At 40.5% G+C, this 25,003-nt stretch overlaps 1 protein-coding gene across 1 annotated transcript; it reads left to right on the top strand.

Annotated features, from left to right (window-relative positions):
- Window positions 1-12,435: 12,435 nt before the first annotated feature.
- Window positions 12,436-22,997, top strand: OSTC (oligosaccharyltransferase complex non-catalytic subunit). Its single transcript, XM_040476533.1, has 4 exons — window positions 12,436-12,635; window positions 16,726-16,819; window positions 19,062-19,259; window positions 22,418-22,997. Exons 1-4 carry the CDS (start codon window positions 12,497-12,499, stop codon window positions 22,434-22,436), a joined length of 450 nt encoding a protein of 149 aa, XP_040332467.1. The 5' UTR covers window positions 12,436-12,496; the 3' UTR covers window positions 22,437-22,997.
- Window positions 22,998-25,003: the final 2,006 nt, after the last annotated feature.

Genomic DNA, 25,003 nt, shown 5'->3' with positions numbered 1-25,003 from the left:
GTTGTACGAAATTTCCTTTTCCGTTTTTTTAAAAAAACTGAGCATTATGATATGGACAAATGTTCTCACACTTCCAATTTGCTGAAGAATCTGCTGGGCAGGTTCTGGAGCCCTGTCTGAGACTTTCTCAGTCAGAACCCGTGAAAGTCCAGCCAAGAACGTGCATTTTAACGAGATCTCCTAGCGGATTCTCACAGAGATGCACCTTGGACTGCTTTTTCACAAGATGCGGTAGAAAGTATATACGATTTGGTGTTAGGCAAATATGGGTTTAAATCGTAGGTCCACCAATTGGTCATCAATTAGGTGACTTTGAGCAAGTTTCTTACCTTCTCTAAATCTTAGTCACCACACCTATAAAATGAAGATAATATTTAACTTCAAGCGTTCTTAGTGTTCAGTTCAATTAAATATCCTGTGTTATCCACACCACGTTCTGCATGTCCTTTTCCTGGTTCTAGTATGGAAATGCCTTCACATATATTTATGGAGAAATCAACAAAGTGCATCAAGATGGCCATGATGGAGTCCTCTCATTTGTATGATTAAAAACAAGTGATAATGTTGGAAATAAACCAAAAAGTCAGCGGATACCTTATCCTCCTCTATCATGTTTTATCCCAAATGATTTTTTTCTCTTTGTAAGGAATTATACACACACACACACACACACACACACACACACACACAGTCTGAAAATGCCAAGCTGTATTTGATTAGTTCTGGGCAGAAGCACGTTAGGGCATCTGAAAACCACAACTGGAGACATCTATTCTGATGGGCCTAATGCTCTGGGTATTTCCTTTCAACCGAACTTGGGGGGAAAGTACTTTGATATAATGTACATATGGAAATATTTTACAACATTCTTAAAAAGTTAGATATTTTATTCAGTATATATATAAAACATACTTTTCTCTTCAATGTGTGCAAATATGGATACATCAATGTCTTAAAGAGTCCCTTGTCATTTCCAAGATAGGATTGTTTTGTTTTGTGTTGTTAAATCCACTTCAGTGAGTCGGAAAGAGCCAGACTGACAGCCCCTGGAGACAGTGGTCTTTGCTCTGGGCTCCTGGCAGTCAGCAGGGACAGCTGCTGTTCAAATGTACCTCAAATACCTTACCTCTGCTAAGATCTTTTCTGGAGGTGAGAAAGCACTTTGATTTCTTGTTCACTTTGAAAGATGGCGGTGGGAATGGTGCTGGAGTGGTTGGCCATTTTACACAGGCCTTTGGTTCTGAGGCCACTGCCACATTTCACAAGTGCAACAAAATTGCAGTCTGGGTTTCGCTTCAAATTCTTTTGGAAAGATTAAAGTCTCTTATTTTAATTTTTTTAATGTTTATTTATTTGTGAGGGAGAGAGAGAGAGAGAGGGGGAGACACAGAATCCAAAACAGGCTCCAGGCTCTGAGCTGTCAGGACGGAGCCGGAGGCGGGACTCGAACTCAGGAAACATGAGATCGTGATCTGAGCCGAGGTCGGATGTTTAATGGACTGAGCCACCCAGGTGCCCCTAAAGTCTGTTATATTAAATGTTATTCCTAATCTCGGGGTAAAACAGTCCTTGCAAAGTATCCCTCATCGTAAGAATCTATTAATAGTGGTTACTTTCAGGAAGAAGAAATAGGGAAGGAGGAAACTGCTAAGGGGAAGATGGCATTCAATTTTCATATTTTTATTCTTTGTACTTTCTGAATTTTATAACTCTCAACATGTAATCTTATTTTTAAAAGAACAGGGACTATCTGATGGCATTTCAGGCCACTTTTGCTAGGTCTTCTTTATAAATTTCTGCATTGAAAAAATGAAATCTAATAAGTTTACTTTAAAAGGCTTAACTGGAAATTATTCTTTCTTTTTTTTCCTTAAGATTTAATAACCCAAACTTGCCAGACAAATACACATTTCTTTTTTTCACTCGTATAAAGCTATATGATTTGCAAGGCAACTAGATGTAAAAGAAAATATCCTGGGTTTGATATTTTATTCATCTGAAAATGTTGCTTTCACGAGATTTTTCTTTCATCATTAAAAGAGTAAACCATTTGCATTTTAAAGATATGCTTGACTGCCGTGGGAAGCAGCCTTTTCCATTTGTGTAATGTTTCATTGAGTTTATTTGATCACAGCATTGAGGCAAGTTTTTTCAAATAAGTTTGCCTTTTTATTATGCTTGCGAATATAGTTTGTAAATCTCAAGGTATCGAAAATACATTTTGGCGAAGTACTGTGATTCCTGTAAAAGCGAACTCCTGCCCTGCTGTGGCCACAGAAAGAAATTACAGGTGGGTGGCTGTCAGAAAAACATACTGTTATTTTGTTGAATTGCAACAGCTTCGCCCGAAAAGGTAAAAAATGTTCAGATACAGTTATTTGTCTTTAAAAAAGGTAATGGAATGTATATGTATATATAAAACATATATTACACAAGATTACATATATATTACATGCAAAGATATAATTTAAAATATATGTATATAATTTTAAATATATATGTATATAATTTTTTTTAATCTGGATCTTTAATGTTGAATACTAATGCATTCTTCAAAGTGGCTGAAAGTATGTGCTTTTGTTCCCAATCCAACCCTCACTCCAAGTGGCCTAATGGTATCTGAAAACATAGCAATCATCCTTTGGCACAAAGCTTTAATGTGTGGAAAGGTGTGGGCTTTGGAATCAGCAGGCCAGGGATCTGCCACTTTCTGAATGTGTTAACTTGAGCCTTTTGCCCAATAGCTCGACAAGCCTCAGCTTCCTCATCCGAAAAATGGAGTCAATAACACCTATTGGATGAATTAAATAAGCCAACCTAATACAACTCCTGTGTATAGTATACACACTCCTGTCTATACACACACTATTGGCTGCCTTATGCCTCTAATCTCTTTTTCTTCAGAAGATGGCTCAGATCTTTTCCAAGGTAAATTTCACCTCTGATGGGCTCCATTCCACACCCTTGTGCCATGGCCCTGAATTTGTTCTGTTCCTTAGCACCCTCCCTTCCTTCTGCCACTTCTGTCCCACTATCTCTACAATTTTCTTTCCTTGTCTCATACAAACGTGCCCAAGTTGCACCATCTTTAAAAAACCTCAGCTACCACCTCAGCTCTCCTATTCCTTTCACACCTCCTGTGTTAGGAGGGATGAATCCTATATTCCTTCACTCCTGTTATTTTTAAAATTCCCGCTCACTTCTCCCTTCTGCAATCTGGTTTCTTCTCCTGCCACCATGCTACTGAAATTAATGAATTAATTCACCAACCATTTATAAGCATTGATCACGATGCCACGTTTTAAGATTGTGCCTTGCAGTGGAGTCAGATCCGTTCTCGAGTCTTTCTAGTGTCATGTACTTAACAGTACACTCACTGGCCAACGGTCACCAATGACCAATTGTCAAACCCAGTGGCTTCTGTTCAGTTTCACTCCATCTGACTTGCTGGAAACTCCCCCTTCTGAGCCTTCTCTGCTACTGCTCTCCCTTGATTCTTCTGCTCCTTTGATCTTGTTGTATCTACTATGTGGTATCCTCTTAATCCTGTGGGTGATTCCCTAGGCATCGTCCTCTGTTCTCTTCCCTCTGTCTTTCAACTTTTGTCTCTGAACCTCCTATAATTATAGCTACATTTGGTGGGTATGTGTGGGAATTTTTCTGGGAAGAAAGGTCATAGTTTTTATCAGCTTTGCAAGGAGATCTTTTGGAGAATGATCCCTCTAAACAAACCCTCTGCCTACTCCGTCTCGTGTTTAGGCATCTTCATCCACTGATAAGACATGCACTATCAGCCAGATGCTGCTGACTCCTGGATCTTGAAATCTTAGCTCCACCAAGATCCCCTCCTGGGAGCAAGGTCCCAGGAGGAGCAAGGTCCCCTCCTGGGAGCAAGGTCCCCTCTTGGAGAGTACCTCTAGGACAATAGTTCTCATCAGGCAGATGGCAGGACCTTAGCCTTCAGCTCCCGTATCTTCCTCTGACAGGCATTGAGTGGGTTGGGGGTGAATGTGGCATGCATATATAGCAAGAGTCCCAGGGAGGAAGCAGGTGTGCTCCACCCTGGCTCTTGCTATCCACGAAAGCACTACTTGACCCTGGCCGTTACCCCAGTCTCCTCCTCTAGGTCCAGGAAAAACCTTCTTTCGTCCAGCTCGTGGACCCAGCAGCAGAGTTGCCCAAGACCATTATTTCCCAGTTCGCTTTTATCAGTGCTCAAGCCTCATATCCATTTGTTGGTCAAATTCACCTGATTCTACCAGTGACGATCTTTTAGAGTCTTTCCATTGCCACCCACCTCCCTGCTCTGAACATTCCCACAAGTCTATCCCATGCCCTCATTGTCTCTCATCTGGGCTTTCACACTGAGGTCCTGAAAGTTCTCTCTGCCTCATGTCTGTCTACTCTCCCATCTGTCTTCCAAACACACACCCGATTACCTCAATTTCAAAAATCCTTCAGTTTTCAATCTATCTATTTAGGTAAAATTTAAATGCATTATGACATTGAAAGACCCTCCACAATCAGGCTTCGTCCTTCCTTTTAGAGTCATATCTCCAGCCTTTCTTCCATTAGTCTTCTGTCATGTGCAATCGCTCACCTTCCCTTGGCAGGCGAGAAATTCTACCACTGAACCATCAAAGCAAGCGACTCACCTTCCCTTGGAATTTCATACCTCTCTGCTTTTGTTCAGACTGCTCCTCGTGCCTGAAAAGCCTGACTGTTAAAAAATCTAGCTCCTCCTTCAATGCCCAGCTCAAATATGAGCTCTTCTGTGAGTCTGGAATTTCCTACCCACAAGAATGAGTAACTTCTGTTCCAGGACTTGCTAAGCAATTTGTCCAGAACTCCAGTAAGCATGCACTACTCAGTCCTGCCATTGATTGTGGTGTGTGTGTGTGTGTGTGTGTGTGTGTGTGTGTGTGTGTTTCTCTCCTGATCAGAATGACAGTTTCTTGAGGCAGGAATCAGGTACTGGTTATCTTGTCCCTCCTCCACCCTCACCCCAGCACTTAGAACAGAACTTGTCTCTGCTACATTCTCTATAAATGCTTGATCAATGAAGGAGGAAATGGTGAACATTATCATCACCAGCACTACTGCCTGCCCTCCCATTTCTCCAAAGGAAAGGAAAGAAGTACGTGAGCATAAGTAGATGCTTTCAGAATATACCCACAATTTCGGCAAAACATGTATTAAAATATGGAAAGGAGCTTTGAGATAGAAAAGAAAGAAGATAGTAACGAGCAAAAAGAAACCAAATTTTACTTTTTACCCAGCTACTTACATCTCCCTAGTTAGCAGTAAGGATGGCATCTTGATTGGCATACTGAGATTTGTTCAGTCTCTTAGAAAGAACACCTTGGCTGCAATGTGGAGAGAACTGGGATGGGAAATGGTTGGGTCTGGACTAAGAAGCGGTGGTGGAGACGAAAATGTGGGAACAAACGAAAGAAAAATTAAGGAAGCACAATTGTTAAGGCGATACACTGAAGGATAAAAAGACATGGAAGAGGCAAGGGGTTCATTCACGGATTCATTCCACTAATATTTAAGGAGTCCCACTATGTGCCAGCACTGTGGAGGTGCAGGGAATTCTGTGGCAAAAATGATATTGTCCTTGACTTTAAGACACTGAGTTTCTGATACTACAGATGGCTGTCCGTAGTGTAGTAATTAATGTCTGTGTAGTGATGAACATCCAGATACCCTTATGTTGAATGGAAACAAATTTGGGAGGCATTATTATTCACCCCTTCTAGAATACAGCAGTGAACAATACCTGGGTAGAGAGACAGATATACTCATGAAAGACCAGAAAGATGTTTACTACGTTCCAACAAAATACTATTTTTAAAACTTTATTTTAATTACAAAAGTAATATATGTTTATTATAGAAAAGTTAGGAAGTACATGCGGTTTCAAAAAAGGAAAAATTCCACAATCTCATCACATAGATATTAATCATCTCTATGTCCCTCAGACTTTTCAGTGCACAGTGCCCAGAAAATACCTACAAAACAAATGGGCCAATGGTCTATATACAATTTTGTGGACGCTTTTCATCATTTAAAACATATTGTAAACATCTTCCATTTCAGAAAATACACTACTACAATATCATTTTTCGTGGTTGTATAATATTATACCACATAGATACATGTGGGGTGTGTGTGTATATATATATATATGTGTGTGTGTGTGTGTGTGTGTGTGTATATATATATATATATTTAATTATTTATTTTTGAGAGAAAAAGAGCATAAGCAGTGGAGGGGCAGAGAGAGGGAGACACAGAATCTGAACCAGGCTTCAGGCTCTGAGCTCTCAGCACAGAGCCTGATGCTGGGCTTGAACTCAACCAACTGTGAGATCATGACCTGAGCTGAAGTCAGACGCTTTACTGACTGAGCCACCCAGGTGCCCCTACATGGATGTTTCATAATTCACTTAACGAATCTGCTAATTCCAGTTTCGGAAGTAACTGATGATCAGATGGTAATTTATTTCACTAGCTTAAAAAAAAAATAGTGTCTCTTAAAAGTAATAATGTCTCTTGAGGCCCACACTAATTCAGAACTTCACAGTGAAGAGATTCTGGGAACTGTAGTTCCAGCTTAGCTAAATTGACACAATACAAATCCACCACAGTCTAGTCCTTATTACCATGGTATCCACATATACCTTTTTGAACTATATTTAATTTAATTTTAAAATAAGGGCAGCAGCAACAATATGCTTTCCCCTAATACAATGCAACTAGCCCTCGTGCAACTGTAACCAGCTCTCTCCAGGGAGAAAACAAAGGCTTTTTGTTTATTTGGGGGCAAGAATCATCCCTCTTCTAGATAAGTCTTATTCTTTCTTTGATATCCAGTAACTGAAATACTGACAGGTTAAATATTGTCAACAAATAGCATACCATAGATGGTAGGAGAATGGGAAACAGAAAGAAGAAAATATTGGTTAGCATACGTACAAATATATTCATATCAAGATAAGGAAGAAATACTCATAACTGTCCCATTGCTTATTTCTACGACTCTTCACATGGTCACCACTGGTATTTATAATTACAATTTTCCACTCTCTATTCCATACTCCCCTTGCCTCCAGCAAAAACTTCAGCTGGCTGAGGTTCTTTATCTGCCAGAGTGATCTAAAACTTAATTTCTGAAGGGTCTGAGCCATTACCAGTCCTGACCCTACTAAGTTGTAGTTTTCCATAGACTTTAATCATAGACTTTGGGGTGTTAAGAGGCGCAGTGGATCTCCTGCATCCTAGGCACACTCCCCCTTACTGCCATTTTGTAGTGGCAATCAGAATTTCCCATGGATGTCAGGATCAAACCTCTGGTCGGTATAGTACCCTTTACCTGCTTTTTGATTCACTGGCATGAGGGCACTCAAGAGGTGAGGTGACCCTCTCGGCTCTGTTTAACGGACCTATTGAGGTGGCCATCCCTTGATGGAAATATTGTTTTGGGGGACTGAAACTCCTAGCCCAGCAGAGCCCAAAGTCGTAGGGAATGGGAACCAAAAGTTTCACGAGTGCATCACTAGAAGTCACAGTGAGAGGAGCTGTTCCCATTTTCTACATTTGATTCCCGGGCCTGTGAATCCTGGTTCCAAGAGTAACAGCCGCATATACTGATCATTGATTTACAGCACACGCTGCATCTTGGCAGGCATTGTTTTAGCTCCAAGAGGTGTTGACATTCAGTTGGCATCATAACTGAGTTTTCAAAAGGCCATTCCACCATTCCACACAGCTGCTTCAAGGTGATAGGGCACATGCTAAAACCAGGAATTCCATGAACGTGAGCCAATTGCCACAATTCATTTGTTGTCAAACAAGTTCCTTGGCCAACAGCGATGCTGTGTGGTATACTGCGACGATGAGCAAGGCATTCTTCGGATCCACACAATGGTGATTTTTGTAGCAGCATTGTGGCCAAGGAAGAAAAAATCGTATCCAGCATTAAGTGTCCATTTTAGTAAAAACCAAGTGCCTACTGGAAGTGGTCCTATGTGGTTAACCTATACCAAGTAGATGCCTCATCTTCCTGGAGAATGATACCATTTTGTGGGTTTGTTGTTGATTTCTTCAATTGGCAGTTTGGGCACTCAGCAGTGGCTCTAGCCAGATCGGCCGTGATGAGTGAAAGTCCACGTATAACTTCCATCCCTGCAGCCATGATCGCTTTGTTTGTGGGCCTGCTAGGCAAGGACAGGAGTGACTGGGGAAAGAGGATGACTATCCATAGGATGGATCATCTTATCCACCTGATTATGAACATCCTTCTGTACCTATGTTGCAATTTATTGAGTATCACCTGGGGCGCAAATATCTTCATACTTTGAACTTTTACAGGAAGGTCTCTCTCCAGACCTCCTCAACAATTTTCCAATTGTGTTCCTTCTAATTCCCTGGCCATCCAGCCAGCCAAATGATTAGTCACGGCCCACGAATCACTATAGACCTGCAACTCTGGTCATCACTCCTTCCAGGCAGAATGAACAGCCAGGTAGATTCTAACATTCTGCTCATTGAAAGGATTCTCCCTCATCACTTCCTTCAAGTGAGGCTCCCTCCAAGTGAATCTGTAGTCATTTACTTTCAGTTACTGCAAGCACATTATGCAGAACTATCTGTGAAATAGCCTCCTCCCCTTTTCTACTTCAGTTTACCGGCCATAGGGCACTTTCCATAATGCCCACAGTATAGATTGAGAGAGAAGAGGCAATGTGCAAGGATGTGGGCCATGTGCATCTGGGTTATTTTCTCATGCAACTTACGTGTAATTTTAAGATCTGCATGCGCTTGATCTCCTGTAAAACACTTTCATTTGATGATGGAATGCTGCTGTAGGCACCATGTTTATTGGCTGATAGGTTAGAGGTTCAGGTTTCATGGTAACTTGTTGCCCATGGTCAATAGCATAGTCTTAACTAAGCTCCAATGGCAAGCCAGAAGCTATTTCTCAGTGAACGTATTTATCTTCAGAGGGGGACATAGGTTTGCTGCAAAAGCCTAGGGTTTAGTGCTATGATTCCCCTAAGGGGCTTGTCAAAAGCTCAACAGGGGCGCCCGGGTGGCTCAGTCGATTGAGCGTCCGACTTCAGCTCAGGTCATGATCTCACCGTTCGTGAGTTCGAGCCCCGCGTCGGGCTCTGTGCTGACAGCTCAGAGCCTGGAGCCTGCTTCGGATTCTGTGTCTCCCTCTCTCTCTGACCCTCTCCCGTTCATTCTCTGTCTCTCTCTGTCTCAAAAATAAATGTTAAAAAAAAAAAAAAAAGCTCAACAGAACATCCCTATCTGCCACAGACATTACGAAGGATATTGGATCTGCTGAGTTATGTGGCCCAAGTGACAGAGAAGTTTGCTCAGCAGGCTGGACCTGTTGGAGAAGCTTTGCTTATTCTGGGTTCCCATTCAAAATCAGCAGTTTATTGGATTACTCACTAAACAGATTGGAATAACATGACCAGAGGAAGTTACGATATGATTAAATTTACATTAATCCACTGTTGTTCTTCAAGATCCATCCTTCTTTTCCAAGGGCTGAATTAGCTAACTGAATGCAATGTAGTAGGAATTGCCGTAGTGCATCTTTCAGATCTTTGATGATGACATCAGTCTCTGCAGTCACCGCTTTTGTTTTGGTAGGTAAAGCCTGTTCTATTGGTTCGACTTTATCTTTCCTACCATAAGAGCTCTCACTCTACAGGTCAGGAAACTGATACAGGGATTGTTCCACATCTGAGTATGTTTATTCCAGCTGAACTAATCCCAGCATTCTTACTGCCTCTGGAAGGAGAAGTAAAAGGAGATCAGCGATGGAAAGGGGACTCATTCCATGCATTGCTGTTGTCATGATACACACATACCTATGTTTTACTTGTGAATTTTAACTTTCAAAATTTTAAATAATGACAATGATAACAAAATTCACAATCCAATATTGCATCAGGAAGAGTTTGATAGAACAGGAGACATAATAGTGCCTCACCCAGGGCCTGGAACAGAGTTGCCACTCAGCAAATACCTGTTGAGCTGGGGAAACAAACATACTCATGCTTAGACAGACCCCGGAGGGAAAGAACGTAGCTCACAAGACTGTCAGCTCAACTGCAAAATGTCTTTGTAAATAAATCAGGGTTAAAATTGTGTATTATTATCTGACAAAAAAAAAAAAAAAAGCTACAAATTTCCTCCCTAAATACATATTCAAATAAACTACAGTCAGTATAGTATTAATAGTCTTGGTAGCTCTAATTTGTTTAGAATTTAGATAAAAACTCATTTGTGGGATTGTCCTTCTTTTGATCAGCAGAGCCATTCCTGACTTCAAGGCTTTTTTTTTTTTTTTAATGTTTATTTATTTTTGAGAGAGAGATAGAGAGAGAGGGAGAAAAAGAGAAATTACGGGGGGAGGGGCAGAGAGAGTGAGACAGAATCTGAAGCAGGCTCTGCATTGTCAGCACAAAGCCCAATGCAGGCTCAAACTCATAAACAGGGAGATCATGACCTGAGCCTAAGTCGAAAGCTTAACAAACTGAGCCACCCAGGTGCCCCAAGGCTTTTAATTAATACTTCCTATCTTAAACTTGAGAATCTTGGCAGAGATCAGTTTTATGCTCTTATCTTCCTCAAGTGGAGATTTTCTTGTGTGTAGTAAGAATTAGCCATTTTTGCTTGTATGTATAAGTAACGTAGAATGATAAGCTTGACTGTATATAATGTTTTGAATCTGTTTCTTCCAACATTTGCCCTTCTTCATTTATATAAAATATCCACTCACTGACTGATTTGATTCTATGTTTACTTAAGGGCATACTCTAATATCCATGGTTATATTCATTATTTCCTTGGTTTTCGGTTACAGAGTTTATGTTGTGTTTAACCAAAACATTTTCCGCAGCAATATTTTTGGTTAGGACACAGATGGTAACAGATGTGAGTTTTTATTCATAAAAGTTTTTTTTTTTAAATACCTGGCTTATAGAATATTACAAAGTCAAGTTGGCAAATATTTCAAGTTTTAGGATGTTAAAAATAATAATTAGTTGGTTTCTGGAACAAACTTACTTTTTGGAACAGAGTAAAAAAGTGACATTAATACATAGATCAATGTGAAGTACTGACTAGGTAGTTTTATTTTGTTCTAAAAAATGTATATTTTAAAAATGTCTAGGTTTTTTTCCCCACAATGTATACAGAATTATTTTGTCCTAAAACATATAGGAAGAAGGATACACTTTCCCCATCTTAAGCATCTCAAATCTTATTTCCATTCAGAGCAAGTCTCAGCCAATCACAAACTATACTACATTTTGTAAGTTTCACTTCTCAAGCTTCAGTTTTGTCATATGTAAAGTGCTGACGATAGAATTCACCTAATAGAGTTGTCATGAAGATGAAATAAGAACCAGTGTAAATCACTTAACACAGTATCTGCCAAGCAGTGGTTAATTAATGTTTCCCTCCTGAAGCTGCAAAGGAAGCTTACAAACTTTGAATTTCTATTCTTTCCCTTATTTTTTCAAGGCAACATATTTTTAATTGTTCCAAAGTTTTCCTCATTTATAAAACCATGCTAAGTTCAGAAACATTCTGCTTTAGAATTCCCAGAAAATCTTCCAATGTATAAATACTGGTTTCCGTGTAAACCCCCCCTCATTAATTATTGCTGATGTTTTGGATATGGAGTTTTAATAGAGACACCAGGCTGATTTCAAGATTTTCGGCCAGAAAGATTTTAGCATTTATGAGGATAGAGATGGTTGAGGGAGAAGCAAAGTGGAGGGTAGGACATGGGTTATTTAAAATAGTATTTTGGTCACGTCGAGGTATCAACTTTAGGCATCCTGTGGAGATGCCCTCTTGATAATTTTGATAGATCTGGACTGGATATTTTTTAAACTTTGATAATATACTAGTTTAGCAATTATTAATAACAATTGTTATTATGATTGTCCCCACAACTACATCGTGAAGCAAAAGTTCAGCAACTAGGACTTTCTCAGGCTCTTGAAAAAAACCGCTAATGGAAAAGGCAGAACGTCCCAAACGCTTCCATTCATCCTGTAGCTCTGGGAACCTACAACGCCCGCATCCAATCAGCTTCCAAATCCCCAGCGCCGGCAAGTGGGAGGGGCTCAGATGTAGACTGCCTCCTCTGCTTCTCCGGCTTGGCCACGTCTGACGCCCTGCAGGTCCTTGAAGGTACATAAATCACCTGTCTACTCATTAGCAATAACTGAGCTTCTTATTCAAATTTATGCCTAAAAGATTTAATAAGATATAGCTTTAAATCGTGTTGTTTACTCATTCTTCGTAGTTTCTTCTTTTTCCTATATATGTAGGTCTCCTAGAGTTACGGACCTGCAAGTTCCGTTCGCTGGCGCATGCGCCGGCGAACGGGAGGGCGGGCCTGTTTCCGGGTGGCGCGTGGGGCTTGTGGTCGAGAGGCTCCCCTGCCGCTACCAGCATGGAGACTTTGTACCGGGTCCCGTTCTTAGTGCTCGAATGCCCCAACCTGAAGCTGAAGAAGCCGCCCTGGGTGCATATGCCGTCGGCCATGACGGTGTACGCTCTGGTGGTGGTGTCTTACTTCCTCATTACCGGAGGTAACTCGGGCTGGCTCGGGCCCGAGAGGCGCTGAGACGCGGAGAGCCGGCGGCCCCCGAGGCGCGTCCGTTCCGCTCTCAGCCCCGGGGAAGCATCGCTGTGCTCTAGGTCTTTTCGCAGGGTGGAGGGAATTTCTGGGGTCTCAAGTATTAACAGCCCAGAGGTTCATGTGCCCTCACGCCCCGTCCTGTGTCCTGAGAGGCTACTCTCATTGTTCTCCATGTTCTCACGCCCGTTGCCTTTCCGCACTTCTAGCCTCTTAGCCTAGGGATGCGAATCGAATATATTTTTCAAGCCCAGATTGTAATTCTGTTTATTGCCTGCAATTATCAGGACTCCATCCCCTCCTGTAAATTGTTTGACAGAGGCCCTGGAGAAGTCTAGTCTTGCCCATTCTACTCGGTTGGTCAGGAGGGTTTTGGGACTTTTATCTTTGTGTACAGCCCCTGGAAACGTGGAAGAGACATGACAATCCTTGGGGTTTGTTAACCCACACCTAAGGGTCCGTTGTTGCTTTTTGCCCTGGTCAACAATAAATGTGAATGGAAATTTCCAAATCCACGGTTTCGATTAATATTTAAGATTGGAGTTAGATTTGCAGAAGGTATTGTATTTCAAAAAGCAGAAGTTGAAGATTTAAAGAATAAGGAAAATAGCAGTACTATTAAACACTCCAGAATTGTCCTATCCTGGTGTTTTGTTTTTTTTTCCAAATAAAAAGTTGCAAAAGGGGCGTTGTTTTGTATAGTGATGAGTTGGCAATCCGGCTACAATTTTCAGGCCACCACCCTTGCAAGCCACAGTTCCACGATGTACTCAAGACTATTCTATTGTACTTCCAGATTTTGAGAAGTGGGGTCCTTAACTTAGGTGTTATAAAATTGAAGCTTACAGATTAGGGACAGCAAAAGTTCCCTTTTTAAGGGAATAGCCATAGGCATCTTTATTTTCATAGATGTGAAAAGAGTTGTTAAGAGGGAAGAATGTGAAACTTTGAGGGCTTGGGACTAGAATTTGTCTTTGAATCAACTCCCATCCCAAATCTAGAATAATGATAGTTAACTTAAGTAAAATATATTTTAAATATTTTTTTTTATGTTGGTAAGATACTATCCTAACATTGCATTAACATTAACATTTGCTCAGCACATTAATGGGTGCTGTATTGAATAAATGAAATTTAAAATGCATGTGATTTTAACAAAAAATGAGTCTTCGTCTGCTTTGATCTGCTGGTCTCTTCTCCTAACCCTAACCTCCCTTGGAGTCCAAGCCTTTGTTAGAAGCCTCACAGTTTTCATTCTGTCCACTTATTCCCGTTGATTGTTGTAATGGGGAGATTGTCTGCTCCAATCCCAGGGGCAAATTGCAAAGGACACTTTTTAGTGGCCAAGGCCATGAGGTGTCTCATACAAGGAATCGGTTTTGCCACTGGAAAGGAGTCTCTTCTAAAAACTGTGAGTGTACTTCCAAAAATAATGTTCATTGCTGAGAAATATTCAGCAAACGATGCATTGAGGTTCGATTAAGTTCCAGGCCCTAGGTACTGGGAACGACAGTGAACGAAACATAAGGACGCCGTCCTTCTGAAGCTTATAATGTCATGGTTGAGGTTGGTTAAATCTCACATAAAGCTTTTTCCACTGCGTTATTTTTTCCATTACAAACTGCCGGAGTTGCACTGAAGGGAAAGAACAAGAGATTATGGGAAAATAACAGGAGTTGGGAACATCACATTGCAGTGTGGTTCCTGGGGAAATGACAGGTTAGCCAGAATCTAAAGAATTGGGGGAGAGGAAATAGTAGGCAGAGGGAAAAGGATGGACAGATACGGAACCAAGAGACCAATTAGGTGGGTTTTGTAGTTGACTAAGACTAACTAGGTTGGTGGCAGTGGAGAAGGAGGAAAATACAATGAAAGATAGTTTGGAAGTAGATTCAGTAGGTCTCGATGGATTGATTGGGTTATCAGGAGTGGTTGGGGAGAATGCAGTGCGAAGGAATCTTAAACTGGTGTTTGGTTTGATCATCTGAGTAGATGGGAGTGTCATTTTCTGAGATTGAAGAGATGAAGGTTTTTGCTGGGGTACAGTGAACCACAGGTCACTTCAGGATATGTAACAGTTGGGCATGGTTATGTCAAGTTTGCAGATATGAGTTTAGAACTGAGAAAATAGGTCTGTATTGAAGTTGGTTAACAACAAATGTTTTTCGAATGCCTCTCCTAAGCCAGGTATTGAAGAACATAGTGAAAGTCCCTGTGCTTAGGGAGCTTACATCTAATTCTACTGGGGCTAACATTGTTTGATCGGTGTTGGCATATTGACCTTCATTAACGCATGGAACTGAAAGCCCTGGGAAGGGATGGGTTCAGTTCTGGAGGGAATGTAGACAATGAGGACAGTGGATCAAGCCCTAAGGAATCAAGGCCCTGCGAGAGAGGTAGCGAGAAAACATGGACAGGAGTATCAGAAGCCATGAGAAACCAATTTTCCCCCAAGGAAAATGGATTTAGTAAACTGGATTGAGTGCTGCCGGGAAGCCTCCTAAGATAACTGAAAAATGTCCATTGAATTTGACACCATGAGATCATTGGCAACTTTAGCAAGAGTAAGATCAGCGGAGGCAGATACCAAGTTCGAGTGAGTTGAAGACTGAAGAATAAGGAAAGGGAGACAACAAGTTTACCTTTTTTTTTTTTTTTTCCTTCCCCAAGAAGGAAGTCTCACTTTTTTTCAAAAAGGAAGCATAGTAATAGGATTTAACTAGAAGGGTCTGGAATTCAGGGAAGGTTGATGTAGGAAGGAGAGGGTTGAAATACAGGAAGGAGGAGTGATAGCCAAAGGAACAAAATCTCTGAGAAGGCAGGAAGGGATGGAGTCCTGATAATTGCAGAAGCAATCCCACATTGGTAGGAGGAGGGACTCTTCCTCTCTTGGAGCTGGAGGGAAGGAGGAAGGGATGGCTGTAGATGCCAGCCGGTAGGCTTGGTGGTGGTGGTGGTGGTGGTGGAGAGATTAGAGAAGCCCAATGTGATTGCTTTGTTAGTCAAGGGTGAGGGAGACACAGTCTTAACGATGCGTAAGAAAAGCTGGAAGTGAGGATGTTGGAGAGTAGATGTGGACAGTGGGAGATCCGGAAAATACTAATGTTGATGGAATTAATGATCACAGGGACATGGTGACATAAGTGATGGACATTAATGATCATGAATCTCTAGTATTGCCTGTCTGCCTATTGGTATGATTTTAAAAATGTCTCCCGGGCGCCTGGGTGGCGCAGTCGGTTAAGCGTCCGACTTCAGCCAGGTCACGATCTCGCGGTCCATGAGTTTGAGCCCCGCGTCAGGCTCTGGGCTGATGGCTCAGAGCCTGGAGCCTGTTTCCGATTCTGTGTCTCCCTCTCTCTCTGCCCCTCCCCCGTTCATGCTCTCTCTCTCTCTGTCCCCAAAATAAATAAACGTTGAAAAAAAAATTAAAAAAAAAATGTCTCCTTATTTTACATTTAAGCAAGAAAATTACTCTAGTCACAGTACCTCTCAATTGACAGCATTTGCTTGAACTAAAATAATAGCCTTTAATATTTAATCTCCTTTATGAAGTAATTTTTTTTTAATGTTATTTTCGAGAGAGAGAGCGAGACAGAGTGCAAGCAGGGGAGGGGCAGAGAGAGAGGGAGACACAGAATCTGAAGCAGGCTGCAGGTTCTGAACTGTCAGCACAGAGCCTGACACGGGGCTTGAACTCACAAACCACGAGATCATGACCTGCCTGAGCTGAAGTCGGACGCTCAACTGACAGAGCCACCCAGGCGCCCCTATTGTGGAGGAATTCTTGAGTATAAGAAACAGTTACTGAATGAATTTCTTTTATGAAATACCTGTTTTAGAGATAGTATGCTAAAATATTGAGTTGAATTTCTGAAAGGTTTATCTAAAGTTTAGGAGATTAGCTGGGCCTCACTTGATTATAATAATATATCAAAGCAGTCCTGTTTAAATATAAATGAATCTTTAGAGACTGATGAAAACTCTAATCCTTTTTAAAAATTAGGAACCCAATCTAATCTGTACTATTATCTTTCTTATAGGAATAATTTATGATGTTATTGTTGAACCTCCAAGTGTTGGCTCTATGACCGATGAACATGGACATCAGAGGCCAGTAGCCTTCTTGGCCTACAGGTAACAGTTGCCTTTTTGAATGATTTGGTGGGAAAGAAGGTTGCTGGGGCATGAGTGCTTTTTAAAAATACAGTGAAACCTATGGGTCCATCTGCATTTAGATAATAGCTGTTTTAAAATGCTAAATGCAGAGATGCAGGAAGTGGGCAAGAACAGAAGTATATTATTTATTAGGAAATAATATATTTCATAGTGATTGACATGATCACTTATTTAAAGGAGGGTATTGGTTTAAAATACATTTATAGGCTATTCTGGGGATGAGGAAACTGTGGGTACCAGTTTATTTGTAAGTAATGTTTTTTAATCTAAAAAAAATTTAAAAAATGTTTGTTTATTTTTGAGAGAGACAGAGAGCAAGTGGGGGAGGGGCTGGGGTGGGGGGAAGACACCAAATCTGAAGCAGGTTCCAGGCTCTGAGCTGTCAGCACAGAGCCCGACACGGGGCTCAAACCCACGAACCTTGAGGTTATGACCTGAGTTGAAGTCGAACACTCAACTGACTGAGTCACCCAGGCGCCCCTGTAAGTAATGTTTTATTGGAACCAGGGATGCCCATTTGTTTATATACTATCTATGGCTGCTTTCAAGCTGCAGTGCTAAGTGTGACACAAACCATATGGCCTGTAAGCCTGAGACATGTATTATGTGGCCATTTAAGAAAAAAATCTGTGAGCCCCTATAATAATAATTTTTGAGGTGCCTGGGTGGCTCAGTCGGTTAAGCTTCTGACTCTTGATTTTGGCTCAGGTCATGATCTCACGGTTCGTGAGATTGAGCCCTGTGTTGGGCTCTGTGCCGACCATGTGGAGCCTGCTTGGGATTCTCTCTTTTCCTCTCTCTCTGCCCCTCCCCTTCTCTCTCTCTGAAAATGAATAAACATTAAAAATAATTTTTGAGACTTAGGTGTTCCATTTGAGTAATGAATCACCATTCCAGTGTGGTTTGGCTTACCTGGGCAGTGCTTATTATGTTGCTTTCTAAATCCACTTGATAACTGTCCATCTAAACATAGCTATATATTTGTATTCATGCTGAACGTTAATGATGTTCCATACATAGCATGTTCCTGAAAAAATGTTTGTGATTCTCTGGGAGTGAGGGGTATCTAGATGACAGGAGATCTTGATGGTAGGGAAACCTTTCATACTGTTATCATTGGTACTGTTGGAATTTTGAGCCCAGTGCTCAAAATGTATTATGTATTGTGTTTTGTGTATGCGTGTATTGTGTTTTCAATTAAGGCAACTAGCTAACAAAAAATATACCTTCTTTAGATATACCTTTGTATAAATTATCCCTTTAACAGAGGAATTTGCTTTTTGGGGATCCATGGATTCAGAATTTTGAAAGGTCTGTTTTTGCTAGAAAAAACCAGATATACGTATGTATAAAAATTTGCATATAATTCTAAGGATTTATAGATTGCTGGAAATTCTTGTGGGGCTCATGGAGCCTTAGTTAAAAATACTTCCTTTTAAAATTTTCCCTTTGGAAAAAAAAATAATAAAATCTTCCCTTTGAAACAAGAGGTTTACTCTTGTGAAACTTCCAGAAACATTTCTTACCAATTCAAATTTGAATTTGATAGAAGTTTAAATGTCATTATTTTTAAAAGCAAAACAAAAGTTCTGGGTTAAGGGTTTCTATACATACACTAATTTGCTTTTTAAGCTAATAATTAAAATCTCAGCATCGATTTTACATTGACAGTTGTGTTAGTTGAAGTTCTAAAACTTTTTTGAGGGGCGCCTGGGTGGCGCAGTCAGTTAAGCTTCCGACTTCAACCAGGTCACGATCTCGCGGTCCGGGAGTTCGAGCCCCGCGTCGGGCTCTGGGCTGATGGCTGATGGCTCAGAGCCTGGAGCCTGTTTCTGATTCTGTGTCTCCCTCTCTCTCTGCCCCTCCCCCGTTCATGCTCTGTCTCTGTCCCAAAAATAAATAAACGTTGAAAAAAAAAAAATTAAAAAAAAAAAAAATAAATAAAACTTTTTTGAACATAAGCCCCATGAAGACACAGATTTTGTTGTATCCCCAGAACCTAGAATAGTGCTTGATTCATAATTCAGAGATGGCAGGAATTGAAATGAATATACAGAAATGTGGTAAAATAGTTGTAAGGTTAAGAATAAAAAAGCAGCACAAAAATATTTAAGCAGAAATAGGTCTTTCAATCTAAAGACAGGTTTTTTATTTTTCTGGGAATTTTCATTTGTTGTTTAATCTGGTTTTTCTTTTTCAGAGTAAATGGACAATATATTATGGAAGGACTCGCATCCAGCTTCCTGTTCACAATGGGAGGTTTAGGTTTCATAATCCTGGACCGATCGAATGCACCAAACATTCCAAAACTCAATAGATTTCTTCTTCTATTCATTGGATTCGTCTGTGTCCTATTGAGTTTTTTCATGGCTAGAGTATTCATGAGAATGAAACTGCCGTAAGTTATCAAGTACTTTGTATAATCAGCAGTTTAACTTTTGTTGCAAGTTGGTAAAATAATCACTTGGATCACATAAAATCATAGAGGATTTAATTTAACCCTCATTTAAACAGATGAAAATGCTGAGAACCAAAGGAATTTGTGACTTGTTCAAGGTTATAGCTATGGTTAGTAGTAAAATTGAGACCAGTTGTCTTTCTGTCATCTCCATTCATGTTCATGAAAAATGGTTATTTTGCTACAGTGTCACTGACCACTGACTGGAGATCTTGTTTCTTTAAATTGCTTTTTGCTTAATCTATAACATTTGGGATTTCAGTAGTAATAGTGATAGTAGGGAATTTTTTCAAGGCATTAATTACTGCTGCTCTTTGAATACTGGTATGAGGAAAACCCATTAAGCCTTGGACAGGGAGGGAGTTATTGCCTCTCCAAAAAGATGGGAAAAGGATCGTGTGTGTGTGTGTGTATAAGAAGATTTTGTTTCAGAAAACATACAATATTTTTAAAACAAAAAAAATTGGTTTTATGGCAACTTTTATAATTCCATTTGAGATCGTTACCTTGAAATAGGGACAAGTCTGATCACATTTCCCTATACTCTTATTTCACCTGTGGATGAATTAGTAACTGCAAGAACATTGGACAAGTATACCATACAAAGATTAGCTCTTCATAAATTTATTTTTCAGGGAGTATATTAAACGTCAAGTTTCAACTATACTGATTTCTTGGAACTGATACTCCCGTATTTTATTATAATAGACAGTAAAAGAGAATGCGGGATGTGTGTGTTTCACAGGTTCACTTATTCTGTGGCTCAACCTGTCCACTGTAACATCTAGAGTAGAATGGGCAGACTTCCCCTAGAAAGTCCAAAGCACTCACTTCTCCTGCAGTCATGTTCTCATGCTAAGGCAGGATGGGAAAGATGGGAAAAGAGCAGCGTTCTCTGTCAGCTGAGTATCTGTGTGGCCACATAGTTCCCTCAGACTCCTCTGCCAGTGGCTCTTATTTTTGTCTGGGGAAAACAGTTTTAGCCATTGGCTAAGTTGTATGAAGAATTAGGCACTCCAGCCTCCTCTTTTCGTCCCTCTCTTTTTCTGTCCCTGTTGGAAAAGATACACTTGGTATGGAAGAGGCTGAAGTTTTCCAGAGCAAAACAAGAAAAGAGGAGGCTCCTAGAGAGATCGAGAGGCTACTACAAATTAACAACCAAAACAGATGGAACGTTTGGAGAAATGTAGCAGAATAGAAGTGGGCTGGTTTGGGGCGCCTGGGTGGCTCGGTTGGTTGAGCATCAGGCTTTCGATTTGTGGTTCAGGTAATGATCCCAGCGTCGTGAGATTGAGCCTTTGTCACACTGGGCCTGGAGCCTACTTAAGATGCTCTCTCCCCTGTCCCTCTGCCCTTCATCCGTGCGTGCCCCTCCCCCATGCTCTCTCAGAAATAAAAAAAAAAAAATCTGGGGGGAAAAAACAGGTGGGCTGGTTTTGTCCATAGAGCCAGATTTGTTTTTATTCTACTTAAGCTTCTCATTCTTCCTTATAGTTTTAGGTGTTGTCCTTAGAATATAAGTAAGTGCTTTTCTTTTTAGCTCAGGTATTTGACTTTGAGGATAACAGAGCTATCTACTGCTGAAAAAAAAAAAAAAAGCTTTGGAAAGTGCTTAATTCTCTGGATTGCCCCCATCTTACTATTGCAATTATTTAGGTTTTTCTTAACTTTTAAAAATTTTTTATTTTAGGGAGCATGAGTGGGAGAGACTGGCAGAGGGATAGAGATGAGAGAGAGAGAGAGAGAGTGTGTGTGTGTGTGTGTGAGTAGGGCAGGGACAGAGAGAGAGGGAGACACAGAATCCGAAGCAGGCTCCAGGGCTCTGAGCTGTCAGCACAGACCCTGATGTGGGGCTCGAGCTCAGGAGCCGTGAGATCATGACCTGAGCTGAAGTCGGAGGCTTAACTGATTGAGCCACCCAGGCACCCCATGGTGTAATGTTCTAAAATTAGGAAAAGTGTTTAGTTCAGAGCAGAGGGATGGGTTTCTATTTTTAGGCAAGTATGTTATTAAAGCTGTATAGGGACGTCAGCTGTGCTGACAGCTCAGCGCCTGGAGCCTGCTTTGGATTCTGTGTCTCCCTCTCTGTCTCTCTGTCCCTCCCCCACTCGCATTCTGTCTCTCTCAAAAATAAGTAAACATTAAAAAAATTTAAAAAATAAAGGCTATATGAAATAGTCTATTGAATAGATTTTATTATGCAGTTGAGGACACAGTGGCAACAATTGCCTTTTTAGCAATTTGAACTACCATGTGTTAAACCTGATGAAAAAAGCTAGGGAGCTCCTGCGTGAATCCTGAGATCATGAGATCGGTTCAGAAAAGAAATTCTAAGGGAAAGGAGAAATGAGAAGTAAAAGTAAATGTATAATAATAATATCATTTAGGGACTAGGAGAATGCATATAAGCAATTTTTCCCTGTAACTGAAATTTAACTTTAGTACATGTACTAAAACTTTATCTTCCTCTTTTTTGACCCACCACTTTCTAAACTGTTTTATTGCTTCCTTAGCATTTACATTTGTATTCAGCAAATATTATTTGATAACGGTTATTTGCTGGACACTGAACATTAAGCATAATTTTGCCTTCTAGACTCAGAATCCTTTTCCATTTATGCTTAATTAGGCATAGCAATACTTTTCAGTTCAGTTTATTTCCTTGATGTAATCTGCCATTTCTCATTGTTATCATTGTATACCTGTTGTCATTTTATCCTTTCCTTTCTCTTCTTTTTGTTGTTAATTCTGTGATTTGAGGACATAGATAACCTAGCTATTTGCGTTTTAAATCAGTCCTTGTTGAAGGATAGCTTCACGGCCTGGCTTTTTAACAGCCTCTGTGGGTGTTTGAGTCTCTGCTCATTTGCTTCCAGGTTTGGAGCCATATTGGTTTGTAACTGTATGCTTTGAGGGGAAAGGGTAATGGAACTGAAGCCCAGTAATATATTTATTTATTGGGGAGGCAAGATTCGAAATAAAAACCATAAGGATGAGTCACAATTATATTTTCAGATTGTCATTTGATTCATCATAAAATTTGTTTTGAAATGTTGCTTCCTTTTCACTTTCTGTGTTTATAAATTTTATTCCTGCAGGGGATATCTGATGGGTTAAAATGCCTTTTGGGATGAAATCTGTGGATATTGGATTTGCTCCTGCTAATGAAGTTTTAAAGGCTGTACCAATCCTCTGATGTGAACTATGGAAAAGAACGAAGCAGCAGAAAAGAAGCATCTAGTGAAAACATAGGAAGCATGTTAAAGCTTGAACTAGAATGTGTTCTTGGTATCAAAGAGACAAGCTTATCGCAGTATTTTTCCTGCTGGCCTATGCTGACGTACCAATGATGTTAAGTGGCATTTTCTTCTTAGTTTTTCATTTCTTAAAGAAAATATACTCCGTTTCTACAGCTGTAATACTGAATAAAGTGATTATTTTTTACAGCCCCCCTTAACATTTTTTGGAGATGATATTTGTGACTTTCAAAAATTAATGTAAAATCAGGAAGCGAGATCCCGTAAGCTGAGAACTCTGGACAGACGATCAGCTTTACCTATGGTGCTTTGCCTTTAAACAGAGTGTGTGACAGTACATTATTTCAGATGTGTCTGCAAGACCGTTTCCTGCACAGTAAGGTGTATGAAAGGAGCAGAAATAAATAATTTTTCTAATTAACACCTTTTCGGTTTGTTTTATGAGACTGACACGCTACCACTGCACCAAGAGGGCCACTTATTTTATGATTTAATTAACCAATGGTATTAACTTTTCCATCTATAATTACTCATTCCTACCTATAACTCTCCTAACCTACTGTTGGTAGGTCTAAGGTCTCAAAATGTAGTTGGCAGGTTGCCTTGTAAGGTAGCAATTCTGTACCCCTGTAAATATTCAAGCACGGGCCGCATGCATGTTAGAGTCGTAAGTGGTTGTGTGCGAGGAGAACTCCAGGCATTTGTTTTCAGTAATTAACACAATTGTGAGCACATCTAGAAACACCCCTGCACCGGTCTGGTCTTCCCCTAATTTCTTCTTGCCAGGTCTTCTGGTTCTCCCTGACTGGCTGTGAACATCACTTCTCTAGCTGCTCAACTAGTTCTTGTTCCGAGATCTTCACAGTAAAATTCTATCCCAGGTGATTTTTTTCTAATTCCAAGGCGGATTTCAACGTAGCCATTCATTGAGTAAAATACTCATTCAAAAAGTTTTGAGAAGATAGGCCACGTGGCACTGAGCATTATAAGGATGAGTAAAACTGAAAAGGCTCTGTTTTCATAGAGCTTCTGTTCTTGTAGGGAAGCCAGATAAACGAAAGATAGAAACTGTTTGCAAAAGGTCAGATACTGATAAATGGCCACAAACAAAATAAGTCCTAGTATGTTGTAGTGATCACAAGACATGGGAGAGGGGGTTGTTCTACCTCAAGGCCCTGAAAAAGGAAAGCAAGGCCTGTGTGTACTTAACAGCATTAAAGGTTTAATTTAAGTGCATTTGGCCATATTTTAAAACCTTGGCTAAACTAGATGGACAGAAGATAACAGGAAGGTGTTAGGGCTTCAAAAGTTTTCGCACACGATTGAGTAGTGAACAGTTCCTGCTAAACACCACAAGATGGTGCTATTAAGGTTTGGTGGGGTGTTTGGGGGTTTGTTTTGGGGTTTTTTTTTTTGGTCCCAGCTCTTAAGGTTTTGTTTCTGTGTTAATAATAAATATATCTTTACTAAATACAAAAATATATTTAAATAACTGTTGTAAAATTGCAATGTTTTATGTGAAGAAAAGAGTGTCTTCTACTAGACTTAAAATGCTTTTGAGGACGCTAAAATGGCAGGCTCTGATGGAAAGCCTTTCAAGCATTATTAACATCAGCAGAGGTTAAGTAAATGAAGAGACTAAATTAGTGGACTACATTGGGAACAAACTAGTCTGGTTTCACCACAGAATCCTCCAGGAGTCAATGCTAATTAACACGGAGAAGTGCAAGGTGGGCCGGTGAGAGGCAAAGGAGGCTGCAAGGCTAACCACGGAAAGCTGTCGTTCCTCGACGCGAAGCCGACAGAGTAGCTGTCGGTCCAGTGGGGGTCTCTGCAGCAGAGACTGCCTGTCAGAGGCCTTGGGTGGAAGTGGCTGCTAGGCCCTTGTGTCACTGGCTTGCCAGCTGTGCGGCCCAACCTTGAGATGAGCGTGATCTTGGCTAGAAAGCTGAGGTGAACCCTGACAAAGCCAACGCCAGAGGCTGTCACGTAGCCCCTCTTCCTTGCAGTTAGGCGGTGGGTTGGTCAAAGGGACCCGAGGAGCACATCTCTGCCAGAGATTTATAAAGAAAACATTGTCTTTAGAGAATTAAGATGACAAGAAATCCTATATATCTTGATAATAAAAGAAATCGTATGTCATTAATGTTTATTTGAATTGGGAAGTGTGAGGTAACTTAGGTTTCTTAATAAATGTTACATACCTGAAGTGGAAAGCCGGAACAGAGGTTATTTTCCCATTATGCCAGCAAGTAAATTGAGATTCATTTGCTGCAGTGCTTGAATTAGAACCCAGGTCTTGCACATAGCAGACCAATTGTTTCCATTATGTGCGGCTATTTCCTGGTACAGAGATTACTCTTTGAACATAGTAATACAAGGTATACACTTGTTTATAAAACACATAGCGCCAGATGCTGGGTTATA

The sequence above is a fragment of the Herpailurus yagouaroundi genome, unplaced genomic scaffold (assembly GCF_014898765.1).
Source record: "Herpailurus yagouaroundi ecotype Mexico unplaced genomic scaffold, PumYag 28, whole genome shotgun sequence".
Lineage (NCBI taxonomy): Eukaryota > Metazoa > Chordata > Mammalia > Carnivora > Felidae > Herpailurus > Herpailurus yagouaroundi.
Note: the sequence above shows the minus strand (reverse complement) of the source record. Positions and strands in the feature narration are given on the sequence as shown.

What these genes read in the sequence shown, in the direction of transcription:
- OSTC (XM_040476533.1), top strand. Translation starts at nt 12,497, where the DNA reads ATGGAGACTTTGTACCGGGTCCCGTTCTTAGTGCTCGAATGCCCCAAC. An exon ending in TTACTTCCTCATTACCGGAG is followed by an intron (nt 12,636 to 16,725) that starts GTAACTCGGGCT and finishes TCTTTCTTATAG; the next exon opens with GAATAATTTATGATGTTATT. An exon ending in GTAGCCTTCTTGGCCTACAG is followed by an intron (nt 16,820 to 19,061) that starts GTAACAGTTGCC and finishes TTTCTTTTTCAG; the next exon opens with AGTAAATGGACAATATATTA.